The sequence below is a fragment of the Pristiophorus japonicus genome, chromosome 10 (assembly GCF_044704955.1).
Source record: "Pristiophorus japonicus isolate sPriJap1 chromosome 10, sPriJap1.hap1, whole genome shotgun sequence".
Classification (NCBI taxonomy): Eukaryota; Metazoa; Chordata; class Chondrichthyes; family Pristiophoridae; genus Pristiophorus; species Pristiophorus japonicus.
The window spans coordinates 149,081,427-149,094,985 of record NC_091986.1 but is presented as its reverse complement, the minus strand read 5'-3'; the positions used below and the strand labels follow the sequence as shown (position 1 = coordinate 149,094,985).

The 13,559-nt window shown below is 46.7% G+C and overlaps 1 protein-coding gene across 1 annotated transcript in view; it reads right to left on the bottom strand.

Annotated features, from left to right (window-relative positions):
• Positions 1 to 13,559, bottom strand: part of atm (ATM serine/threonine kinase) — a 145,314-nt gene that overhangs the window by 36,490 nt on the left and 95,265 nt on the right. The window contains exons 28-32 of the mRNA XM_070891313.1: positions 8,876 to 8,995; positions 8,236 to 8,441; positions 6,635 to 6,842; positions 4,595 to 4,708; positions 977 to 1,126 (exon numbers count right to left, since the gene is read on the bottom strand). Of these exons, the coding sequence (XP_070747414.1) occupies positions 977 to 1,126; positions 4,595 to 4,708; positions 6,635 to 6,842; positions 8,236 to 8,441; positions 8,876 to 8,995 (798 nt within the window). The remainder of the gene's footprint in view (positions 1 to 976; positions 1,127 to 4,594; positions 4,709 to 6,634; positions 6,843 to 8,235; positions 8,442 to 8,875; positions 8,996 to 13,559) is intronic.

The window sequence follows — 13,559 nt, the reverse complement described above, 5'->3', positions numbered from 1 at the left end:
TTTAAAATTAAAAAAGATAATTTTAATACATTTTACTTTTAGGGTGGGAGTGGGGCAGAGGGGGGAGAAGGGTCACACAGGTGATTGACCCATGCAGAAACCCACAACCATATGCAAGTCTCTTCAAACCAAGATATTGAAAAAATCCACTCAGGTAGAGTTTCTGTTTGCCCAATGTGGAGTGCACACTCTCGCCCCATTGGGATACACTTCATTCACCCAAGTCCAGAGAGCTAAAACACAGGTAGGCAGAAGTCAAGTGTGCAAAAGGATTCTGCTGGAGTTTAACCTGCAAACATGGCACAGCCTACCAGAGCCTCTTAGCCAGGTCATGAGTTCAAGCCCTACTCCAGGACTTAAGCACTATAATCTAGGCTGACACTTCAGTGCAACACTGAGGGAGTTCTGCATTGTTGAAGGTGCCATTTTTCAGCAGAGACATGAAACATCTGTCTGCTCAAACGGATATTAAAAAAATCCTGACTCTAGTCAAAGAATAGCAGGGAAATTCTCCCCAATATCCTGGCCAACATTATTCCTTACCCAACATCACCAAAACAGATTAACTAGTCATTATTCCTATTTGTTCAAAACCTGGCTGCTGTGTTGGCCTATATAACAGTACCTACATTTGAAAAGTAACTCATTGGGCTGTGAAACACTGGGACATCCTGAAGACGTAAAAGGAACTCTATATTTATAAGTTTTTTCTTTCTTTGGCTTCCTCTGCTTGTCCAGTCAAGACGACTCTACCAGTTAGGGCACTGCCTAGCAGGGTTATTTGGAGCACAGTGGGAGGAAGCACAGCTCCCAGTGACAGGTCTAGCTCTCCAGATCCCATGAGTGAGCCAGATTGGCTGGTCGATCAATAGTGCCCTGGAGTACGACAGACTTGTCTGGCACACACAACAGATTACAGAGTCTGCTATAGAAGTTTCATTTGGTTCTGATCATTCATCACGTTTTACCAACAAACCTGATCCAGATGAGACATCTCCTTTTTTGCATGTTTCCCTCTCTTCAGTACTTCAGGTTTCCCTAGAATGTCATCCTTGTTTGCATTGGATAAGGCCAAGATAATAAATAGTGTGTGATGAGGGTGATCCAATGAGGTTCTTTCAATTAGCTGCAAGATATTAACAGAAAGCAATATTATGAGCATACATTGTTAAATCATAAAATGGAAGTCTATGAAGAAAACAAAGACAGATACAACCAAAGTCTTTTAAATTAATTCAATTTGTTCCACTCTTTTAAAACAGTTTATTAATTTTATTCCCCACTCTCTGTTTTGTAAGAAAAAAAACCTGTCCTCCTTATACCATTTCTGAATCTCACACACCATCCCTGTCCCCAAGAGTCTCCCAATATAATCGTGGCTAACAAGATCAAACTGCCATCCAATTTGCCCATTTCATGGGCTCAATTTTCCCCAAAGCATTTTTTTGGCGTACTTGAAGAGTTACGCCCGATTTTTTGTGGCCAAGTACGCCAAAAAAAATGCATTGTAAGTTTCCCCTTAGGATCTCTTCATTTTGGCGTGGCCTAACCCGAGGCGGGTGGAGCCTTGTTCTGCGCCAAAAAGATCGGGCTGCCTTGGTAACCAGTGAGTTCTCCTGCCTGCCGGCCGGTCAGTTCTCTATTACTGTTCTTATGGAGTATTTAATGTTTAATCACAAAGTGATGAACCTATACAACTTTTATAGAACTGCCAGTATTTTAGAACTAAACTAAATAATTCTCATTGGTAAAACAATTGAGTGTGGCGCATTGGAGCAGCTATGTGTGTGTTCTGTGACTTCTCCTGCCTGCCGGTGCGTTCTCCTGCCTGCCGATGATTTCTATCAGTTTTCCCGCCTGCCCCTAGCCGAGTGGCTGCCCGGTGCGATCGATCTCTTAGTGCTCCTGCCTGCCGCTGATTTCTAAGAGATCGATTGCACCGAGTGGCCTCCCGGTGCGTTGTCCCGCCCCTAGCCCAGGCCGAGTGGCCTCCCGATGCGTTGTCCCGCCCCTAGCCCAGGCCGAGTGGCCTCCCGGTGCATTGTCCCGCCCCTAGCCCAGGCCGAGTGGCCTCCCGATGCGTTGTCCCGCCCCTAGCCCAGGCCGAGTGGCCTCCCGGTGCGTTGTCCCGCCCCTAGCCCAGGCCGAGTGGCCTCCCGATGCGTTGTCCCGCCCCTAGCCCAGGCCGAGTGGCCTCCCGGTGCGTTGTCCCGCCCCTAGCCCAGGCCGAGTGGCCTCCCGGTGCGTTGTCCCGCCCCTAGCCCAGGCCGAGTGGCCTCCCGATGCGTTGTCCCGCCCCTAGCCCAGGCCGAGTGGCCTCCCGATGCGTTATCCCGCCCCTAGCCCAGGCCGAGTGGCCTCCCGATGCGTTGTCCCGCCCCTAGCCCTGGCCGAGTGGCCTCCTGGTGCATTGTCCCACCCCTAGCCCAGGCCGAGTGGCCTCCCGCACCGGCCCGCTGCCTTTCTGGGCCAAATGCAGAAAGGTGAATTGCAGTTTGAAGATGAAGGTAGGACTTTAATTTTTTATTTCTTATAGAATTGTTAGTAGTTTTTGTTTACAAACAGTGCTAATGGTAAGGCTTGGTTGGTTTAGGTCCAGATCCTCGCCGCTTCCCGACCCTATCCCAGGCAGAATGGCCTCCGATTTACTTACCTGCGCCGATTTCTTTATCTCTCCGCGAGGGTTTTCTCAAGTGGCCACATACACTGGCCTAAGTAGAACTGGAGTAACTATTAGCTGGCCAGAGTTGCCTAAATGGGCAGAACTGGCATAGGTGGCTGGTAACGCCCCCTTTTGAGAAAAAAAAATTAACCTAAAAAAAACGTAACTAAGTGAGTTACGCTGGTGCAAATTGATTGGGGAAACTGGGGATTTTTAAGTTACGCCAGAAAAAGCAGCCTACTCCAAAAGAAACGGAGCAACTCCTGGCCAAAATAGAGCCCCATGTGAGGAAGAACCTCACCTCTGCTCCCCCTTTCTCTGACAGCCCAGCTGACATTAGGAATTGAACAGTGTGGTGAATAGTAGCTGTGACCAAGCGTGCATCAGTGCAGGGTAATGACCGACTTACCAACAATCTTTTCATTGAAACAATTTTATCAAAGAAATACATTTTTTGATTCTTCATTCCAAAACCCATTTAGAAGAGAGACAGATTACAGATTAAAAATACTGCTGAACTGAGAATGACAAGAGACTATGCTGTCATAGTACCTTGATTAGTCATGGATCAGGTCACTACCAACAGAACAATCCCATTGAGAAATAATGAGCATTCCCAGAGGTCGCAGTGGTTAAGATTACAAAAAACTGCACAAGATGTAAGATCTTACATGGTTTTGCTTGCAAAAAAGGGCTAAAACAGCATCTAATCATCCAGAAATCTATTAGAAATGTATCTATTTGAAAGAGAATAATCACTTTTAGAAAGAACATAAGAAATAGAAGCAGGAGTTGTCCATCTGGCCCCTCGAGCCTGCTCCGCCATTCAATAAGATCATGGCTGATATGATCTTGGGCTCAACTCCACTTCTCTGCCCTCTCCCCATAACCCTTGACTCCCTTATCTCTCAAAAATCTGTCTATCTCCACCTTTAATATAGCCAATGACCCAGCCTCCACAGCTCTCTGGGGTAGAGAATTCCAAAGATTCACGACCCTCAGAGAAGAAATTCCTCTTCATTTCCGTTTAAATGGGCGTCCCCTTATTCTGAAACTATGCCCCTAGTTCTAGATTACCCGAGAGGAAACATCCTCTCTGCATCTATCATGTCAAGCCCCCTCAGAATCTTATACATTTCAATAAGATCACCTTTCAGTCTTCTAAACTCCAATGAGTACAGGCCCAACCTACTCAACCTTTCCTCATATGACAACCCCTTCATTTAAATAATAATTTGCTTTTTTATTTTTCCTACCAAAGTGGATAACCTCATATTTTCCCACATTATACTATATCTGCCAAATTTTTGCCCACTTACTTAGCCTGTCTATATCCCTATGAAGATTCTTTGCATCCTCCTCACAACTTGCTTTCCCACCCATCTTTGTATCATCAGCAAATTTGGCTACAGTACACTTGGTCCCTTCTTCCAAGTTATTAATATAGATTGCCAATAGTTGAGGCCCCAGCACTGATCCCTATGGCACCCCACTAGTTACTGTTTGCCAACCTGAAAATTACCCATTTATCCCAACTCTCTGTTTTCTGTTAGTTGGCCAATCCTCTATCCATCCAACCCCATGAGCTCGTATCTTGTGCAATAACCTTTTATGTGATACCTTATCGAATGCCTTCTGGAAATTCAAAAATACGACATCTACTGGTTCCTCTTTATCCACCCTGTTCGTTACATCCTCAAAGAACTCTAGCAAATTTGTCAAATGTGATTTCCTTTTCATAAAACCATGTTGACTCTGCTTGACTTCATTATGATTTTCTAAATGTCCTGCTACTACTTATTAATAATGGACTCCTGCATTTTCCCAATGACAGATGTTAGGCTAACTGGTCTAAAAGAAATTCTAAAAGTCCAGAGATATTTTTTCTTGGCCCTAGTTGCAATATGTTATGATCATTCAAAAAAAGAGTACCTTGTTTAATACTTCATGAAATCTTTGCCCTCCTGGCATCTTTGTTCCCATTCGAGCAGCCAACTGGTACATTAAAGGTAAAAACTTGTAAGATGGAATCTTTTCTACACCTTTCTGTTAACAAAAGAAAGTCAAAATGGTAAGAATGTTTTTGGCCCTACCTGCAGCACAAAGCACAAAATATATTTAGGCTTGAACAACGTTAATCTAGATTTTGGCTTGAAGTTTGTTTACTTGCTTAAAACAACAGGGGCGATTTTCCCCAGATACTTGAGGTGTTAAAGAGCCTCCCAGGTTGCCAAAATAGGCTCGTGAGCTGCAACAATTAGCCTGCCTTAAGCACAAGGTGCCAACTTGGTAAAGGAGTTGAAACTCTTTTGAGTTTACCTGAAATGGTAAAGGAGTTGAAGCTTGCGCTAGGAACGGCCACCTGGAGGATCATTAAGGGTCTGATTGACAATTAAATTGCTTGCTAGCGCTCATTAAAGAGGATGCATGGCATTTTGGTGAAAAGCGCTTCAATTAACGACCTCTCCTAACAGCTGAACATGAGTAAGCAAGTCGCTGCTGAGGATTTTGAGTGCTACTTGAAGCTATGCTCAGCTTTCACTGTTCACTTGCTACTGGAGGTTTGAAGGGACTTTTGAGACACATCGGGAGACTTTGTGCAATATTTTGTCAAGACTTCACCAACATTCTATCAACATTTATTTAGGAAATTCTCTGAGGACTTCACCTAAAGAGAGTGAGTGCTGTGCTCCCCTACCTTACTGGACACATTATAGGAGTCACCAGAAGAAAGTGAGTGCTTGGTCATGGACAGCTTGTTATGTGTTCCCCTTGGTCTGGAGGGGGAATGGGAGGAGGACATGAGGCCCGGCATAGCAACATCAGCTGCTGCAGGAGAGAGGAGTGTGTGCGAGGGGGTGGCGCTCGGCGATCTCCTGGGCCTTGGTTTCTGCAGGTGTGATCTTTGCGACAAGGTAGAGTGGGCGGCCGGTGTTATTGAATCTCGGCATTGGTTGTGTGCCGGGAATGGCGCTGGGCGGTGGTTTCGCCTGTTCTGATGATTCCGCCCAGAGGGGGTGGGCGGGTGGTGTTGTTTTTTCCCGGCATTGCATGCATGGAGCTGGTGGCGCTCAGCGATGGGTGTCCGGGGGATGGGCGCCTGTTTCCATTTTGTGGCTGGATGGGCAATGTCTGGGCGCTGTGCGTCGTTTCAGCAGTGGGGTGGACGTTATGCATGCAGAAGAGTGTAAAATCTAGCCCTAGGTCCGTGCAGCAGAACTGGTCTCCAGTCGTCTTGGTTAATCCTTGCCACTGGACCAAGACCTAGTTCTGTCAAGCCCGTGTGGTGGCTGGTGTGCAACGGCCACCACACGTTAAAAAAAATCCACGCACAGGCATCTTCCACCCTTCAAGATTTAGTTCTGGACCTGCAATTTTAGGTCCTTCATTGAAACACCTGTTAACTTTTTGCATTGGAAGCAAGTCATCCTCGATTCGAGGGACTGCCTATGATATGAGCTGAAAATGGGTACAACCAGGGAGAAAAGGCAGCAAACCCATTCATAACTAAACATTTAAAATGTGTAACGGTCATGCTTCTCTTGTATTGTATGTACCCCTGGGCCTGGGGTGAGGTGGGGAAAGGGAAGAAAATCAGCCAAGGTTCCCAATTCTGATTGTTATTCAGGTGGATAGTTCAGATATGTGGATGGTGGGTGGGAACAGAATTGCCTTACTCTTCATGACCCTCAACTCGAATATCTTGCTGACTCTCCGTGCTGATAGATGAACATTCACACATGAAAATTGGCCACATGGGTGAGGCATCAGAGAGTTGCTGGTATGTGTAGACTCATACTTCAAGAGAGAAAATTGGAGGGGATAAAATATGTAAGAATTATGCAAACTATTTAGGTTGGCCTAGTTGCAGCTTGAAGATGAGCAAATATGAAATGGGGAACCCTCTCCCAAAAGAAAACTTAACTTTAACCAGCTTGTCACCAGAAGCTCTGCATAGTCATCAGATATTACCTTCATCTTATTGTTTACTTCTGGAACACTTGAGTTTTCAAGCCACAAGGAGCAGAGTCTAAAGATGCGCATGTCATGCTCCTCTCCGCTCTGCAAGCAGTTGATGTAGTTCTCCACTGCTTTACACAGAAACTGCTTGCGATCCTCTTGCAACGCACACATTGCTTGTTCATCTAATTCACATTCCCGCTGTACCTTCACCACATATCTTGTTAACAGAAAATATTTAGATTGTGTCAAAGTTTTTTCCCAACCTTTCAGACAGTTTTGTTCTCTGCATTTTCTTTCATTGCAACCACTTATCATTATGTATCCTTCACTAACCAGGAGGGCAGGATAGCCAGTGCTGGAGAATTCCAGCAGGATGCAGCCTTGTGAATTCACTTCCCTCTCCTATGGAGAACCACATGCTGCTTCTCCTATCATTCAATGGCTCCACATTTTAACTCGGTTTGACTAACTTAGAAAGCGTAATGAACCCCGCCAGTATTGACTTTTGTGGCTCACACAGCTCCTGTTCCTATCCCAGACTAGTCTTTGAATCTGACTCACCAGAACCACTTTAACAATCCTATATCTGAGATGGGTGGATCAGCTCCATAATATGAGGGAAGGCCTAAATAATCCTCAATGTTGCTTTGTCAGCCAAAAGGAGGTGCAATTTAAGCAGAATTAGCTCGGAGATATGAATTTAATTCATAAGTGGGTAGCTATGCTTCGACAAATCTGGGCGGCCAGCAGAAATTTGAACATGCACCATTCAACTTTTTAATGAATTAATAATCTAGTACAGATGCAACGTCGAGAATCTGGAATGTTCCGGAATCCGGGATGATTGGTGGCAAGGTTGTCCGGAATCCATAAAATGTTCCGGAATCCGGACCCACCGACCTCGGGCCTTGCCCCGCCGCCGTCGCTGCCCTTACCTCAGGGCCTCCTCGCCAGCCCTCTCTAACAACTTTCAGTGGGGGCCCTGCCCGAACAACTCTTCGGCGGGGCCCCGATCAGCTCCTCCACGGGGCCGACCTGAATACCTCCTCGGCGGGGCCCCGCCCGAACAGCTCCTCCACGACGGGGCCAGCCGGCCTGAACACCTCCACGCGGGGCCCCGTCCGCCCAAACACCTCCTCCCTGGGCCGGCTGGCCCGAATAGCTCCTCAACGGGGCCCTGTCCGATAACCTACTCGGTGGGGCCACACAGCGCAAACAGCGCCTCGGTGAGGACCCCACCACCACCCCCCCTGGTGTTCCGAAATGCGGAGCTCGGGTATTTCCGGATTCGTAACGTCAGAAAGATGATCAAAAGTCCGGAAAAGCCCCGAATCCGGAATGGCCTCGGTCCTGAATTCTCAACGCTGCACTTGTAATGGAATGATGAAGGAACAGAGCTGTGCAATGTCATAGTTAGGACATGAATGTCATCAACTGAAGAGACCATGTAACTTAATTGGAAAGCACAAATTAGTTAAAGAGGATAATTGTAATACATTCCTGTAAGTTTACAAGTATTGTGCACCCATATGGAGGATTTTATGTGGCATTGTATTGTAAAGTATGCACATGAATGGTTTTCATGAGAAAAGGTTTTCACACCTGCTTACCTGTTAGTTTGAAATTTGTGTTCCTTGATCAAGTCGATTTCCTCTTTGGCGTTCTTGAGAAGTGCACGCTTGGTTTCAAACTCAGATGATTTCATATAATTATCGATACTCTGGTACTGTGCATCTGAGAAACGTGCCAGTGATAAAAATGCTTCCATTTTCCCACTGTGAACAGTGCCTTTGTGTTGAATACAGTGAGTCACAGCCTGAAAAAACAAATGGTAACAATCAGACACTGTAATACCCGTTACAGGCTGAAGATATCAAAATAGTAAAGCTCCATTATCAAACTCGGGTTTGTTTACAGAGAAAAGAGCTGCAGAGATGAGCAATGATGTTATTAAATATCAAATTTTATAGTTCTTTAGGAAGGACCCGTGGGCAATTCTGACTTGATTTACAGTGGCTGCATTCTGCAGTGGAGAATAAATGTCACACATTATGGGATGCCTCGCTACTATGGTAATTTACAGAACTCAGACAAATGATTGATACACACATTTATTATACCAGTGCAAGAGCAACATAATGGCCCTTTTCTTTGGTCTGCATGAGTTTAATTATTTTAGGGTTGAAAGACAAGTTTGTTTCCCAAATGTACCACTACTGTACACAAGTTATTGTTCATTTACTCACTCACCTTTTCTAAATACTTCTGCATGATGGTGCCAGGACTTTCTAAACACGTTTCTGCTAACCAGTTTCCACAGAGTCTCAGACACTCGACATACAGCGGCACTAATGACTCGTTGCTGTTTACCTAAGGAGATAAAGAAAGAACATGCAGAAAGACGCTAAAACATTAGAATTAAAAAAATTGTGACCATTTAGCTGAATGCTGAGGAAATGGCAAGTACCATCAACTTAATTTTAGCACAATATTCTTGAAAGCCTTTTCATCCCCGACATAACAAAAACTACATAAGTAATTTCAAAAATGATGGCGTGTTGTGGAGGAGCACTAATAAACGACATCACTTTTCTGAGTTCCTACTCTGTCCAGAGCAGCATTAGTACAGGTCCAGTAATAGAACCTTTTCCACTTCAATCCACAACTGATGTGCAGAGAGCAACAGACCAAGATGAAGATGGAAAACTCTGATTCTTTAGTTTACAAAACTGATTTTGGTTTGCTCTACTGAAAGTCAATGCCTGTTCTCGTCGTTGCATTAAAAATGCATCTTCAAACGCAGCATTCTCTGTACAATTAGCACAATGTGTTAGAAATTAGGGGTACTTAAAATGTATACGGTTATGTGAATGAAATTGTGATGCAAATAATACAGGACTCAATTTTCCCCAAAGCCGTTTTTTGGTATACTTGGAGATACGCCTGTTTTTTTTTTTAGGGCCCAACGAAAATCATCAAAACGCCAAAAAAAATCATCCAACTTTCCCCGTTTGAATTGTTCATTTTGGCACTGCCTAACCTGTCCTTTAGCTTTGGGGGTGGAGCCCAAGATCTGCGCCAAAAAGATCGGGTTGCCAGCGTAACAAGGGACACACTGCGTGCTGAGGCTGGAAAGTGAAACATACAACACATTCTGGCCAGCTCACAGCAACCTGCACAAGCACTTTGCAGCAGCATTCCAGCATTAAATTATAAAAGTGTTTATACCAAAAGTCTATCCCCCCCCTCCCCCCTGCAGCCACCACCCCTCCGCCCCCATCCCGGTGGCCGGTGCCGCTCCTAACCCTGGCCGAAAGGCCTCCCGGTGCTGGGTGCCGCTGTTAACCCTGGCCGAAGGGCCTCCCCCTCCCGATGCCGGTTATCGCTACTAGCCCTAGCTGAAGGGCCTCTCCCTCCCGATGCCAGTTACTGCTGCTAGCCCTAGCCAAAGGGCCTCCCCCCTCCCGATGCCGGTTATCGCTACAATCCCTAGTCGAAGGGCCTCCCCCTCCTGATTCCAGTTACTGCTGCTAGCCCTAGCCGAAGGGCCTCCCCCTCCTGATGCCGGTTATCGCTACTAGCCCTGGCCGAAGGGCCTCCCCCTCCCGATGCCGGTTATCGCTACTATCCCTAGTTGAAGGGCCTCCCCCTCCCGATTCCAGTTACTGCTGCTAGCCCTAGCCGAAGGGCCTCCCCCTCCCGATGCCGGTTATCGCTACTATCCCTAGTTGAAGGGCCTCCCCCTCCCGATTCCAGTTACTGCTGCTAGCCCTAGCCGAAGGGCCTCCCCCTCCTGATGCCAGTTACCGCTGCTAGCCCTAGCCGAAGGGCCTCTCCCCCTGATGCCGGTTATCGCTACTAGCCCTGGCCGAAGGGCCTCCCCCTCCCGATGCCGGTTATCGCTACTAGCCCTGCCCGAAGGGCCTCCCTCCCCCGGGTGCCGCTCCTAACCCTGACCGAAAGGCCTCCCCCGCCCGCCGCCCTCTCTCCTCTCCCACTCACTCACTCTCTCTCTCTCTCTCTCTCCCTCCCTCCCTCTCTGCTGCTGATGTCCGGGCTGTGGTATTCCATCTGCTGCGCTGATTTTCTTACCTGCACCAATTTTCTTAACTGCCCAGAAGGTTTTTTCCAGAGTAGTCACATATGGCGTTCGAAGAGAAATTGGAGTAAATCGGAGCTGGCCAAACTTGCTTAAATGGCCAAAACTGGCGCTGGTGGCAGGTTACGCCCCCAATGACGCAAAAAAAATCCAAACCTTAAAAAATCGTAACTGAGTTACACTGGCGCACAATCTTTGGGGAAACCTGGATATCTTAATTTAGGCCAAAAAATGGCGCAGATAACTGGGGAAAATTGAGCCCACTGTGTTTAGATGATTGTATTAGAGCATGCGACAAGTTAGAGGCTACTGAATAAGTTATATTTTACTGGAACTGCTTAAGTTTTGTTTTCCTAGAAAGTGAGTGTTAAGACTCCAGCCTTGGGAGGACAGGGCCAAATGTTTTAAGGAGAAGACAGTCCTCACAGCCTGCTGTAAGGTCATGATTTAAGTACAGAAAAGCACGTGTAATGATTGTGAGAAGATCCCCGACAGGTGGGAGATAACAGGAGGGTTGGCCTTTTTCCATGGCTTAAACAAAGAACTCAGCATACCGTTGGGCACCTTGTTTTAAAGGGGAACCTCTATAGGTTAAATGGTCTTGCCAGTATTCTACCCCAGGTCCAGCCCTAAAGCGAAAAAAAGAAAGATCTGAAAAGACCTCAGTGCAGATGGTGGAGTGGGAACTCCTGAGAGTGGACCTAATGCTGGCTTCAGTCTAACACTCTTGGGTAAGTTCAGGAAGAGAGGAAGAAGAGCTGTTCGTGCACACTAGCCATCTGTCTGATCGGCACCAGTACTCGCTACTTGTAATGGTCGTATGTTTTTGCTATATAACTAATGTGTTATATTCCATCTTAAACTCCAATTAAACACAATATATGCACCATATTTAATGGTTTGCATTCAATGCTGATTATTTGAAAGATGAGACAAATTAATCTCAACAATGATCTGAAAATTTTGTCCATACATATACCCAGCCCTTCGGAAATATGAATTATCTGTACTGCACTGCCAATGCTTTGTGTTTGCCTGCATTCACCAAACATGTTACAGTCATTCTATCAACAAGGTGCAGGCATCAACGACGAGATCCAACTCTGCCTCCAGTGCAGCCTTCGGCCGCCTGAGGAAAAGTGTGTTTGAAGTCCAGGCCCTTAAAACTGCTACCAAGCTCATGGTCTACAGGGCTGTAGTAATACCCGTCCTCCTGTATGATTCAGAGACATGGACCATGTACAGCAGACACCTCAAATCGCTGGAGAAATATCACCAACGATGTCTCCGCAAGATCCTACAAATCTCCTGGGAGGACAGGCGCACCAAAATCAGCGACCTCGTCCAGGCCAACATCCCCAGCTTTGAAGCACTGACTACACTTGATCAGCTCCGCTGGGCAGGCCACATAGTTCGCATGCCAGACACAAGACTCCCAAAGCAAGTGCTCTATTCGGAGTTCCTTCATGGCAAACGAGCCAAAGGTGAGCAGCGGAAACGCTACAAGGACACCCTCAAAGCCTCCCTGGTAAAGTGCGACATCCCCACTGACACCTGGGAGTCCCTGGCCCAAGACCGCCCTAAGTGCATCCGAGAGAGCGCTGAGCAACTCGAGTCTCAACACCAAGAGCATGCAGAAATCAAGTGCAGGCAGCGGAAAGAGCGTGCGGCAAACCAGTCCCACCCACCCCTTCCCTCAACGACTATCTGTCCCACATGTGACAGAGTCTGTGGTTCTCGTATTGGACTGTTCATCCACCAAAGAACTCACTTCAGGAGTGGAAGCAAGTCTTGCTCGATTCCGAGGGACTGCCTATGATGATGATGGCTAGGATGTCCAGATGTTGCTTTCAAAAATCTTCCCAGTGGAAAGGAGGGGTTGAGGTTTGGGATATCATTAGGCCACAATGCAACTTTTTGGCTCCACCCCTCTTATTTTTACTAATTGTGGAAGAAATCCCGCTGCAAAACAGATACACCGCTTTGGGTACTGTTGAGGGGGATGACTCATCAGGGGAAAGCAGCAGCAGCCGCCAAGTTCATGGCACCGTGGGTGGCTCTGCTGCACAGGAGGGCAGGAAAAAGAGTGGGAGAGCTATAGTGATAGGGGATTCTATTGTAAGGGGAATAGATAAGACGTTTCTGCAGCCGCAATCGAGACTCCAGGATGGTATGTTGCCTCCCTGGTGCAAGGGTCAAGGATGTCTTGGAGCGCGTGCAGGACATTTTAAAGGGGGAGTGTGAACAGCCAGTTGTCGTGGTGTATATCGGTACCAACGATATAGGTAAAAAACAGGATGAGGTCCTACAAGATGAATTTAAGGAGCTAGGAGCTAAATTAAAAAGTAGGACCTCAAAAGTAGTAATCTCAGGATTGCTACCAGTGTCACGTGCTAGTCAGAGTAGGAATTGCAGGATAGCTCAGATGAATACGTGACTTGAGGAGTGGTGCAGAAGGGAGGGATTCAAATTCCTGGGACATTGGAACTGGTTCTGGGGGAGGTGGGATCAGTACAAACCGGATAGTCTGCACCTGGGCAGGACCGGAACCAATGTGCTAGGGAGAGTGTTTGCCAGTGCTGTTGGGGAGGGGTTAAACCAATATGGCAGGGGGATGGGAACCTATGCAGGGAGACAGAGGGAAGTAGAATGGGGGCAGAAGCAAAAGATAGAAAGAAAAAAGTAAAAGTGGAGGGCAGAGAAACCCAAGGCAAAAAGCAAAAAGGGCCACATTACAGCAAAATTCTAAAGGGGCAAAGGGTGTTAAAAAGACAAGCCTGAAGGCTCTGTGCCTCAATGCGAGGAGTATTCGGTATAAGGCGGACGAATTAACTG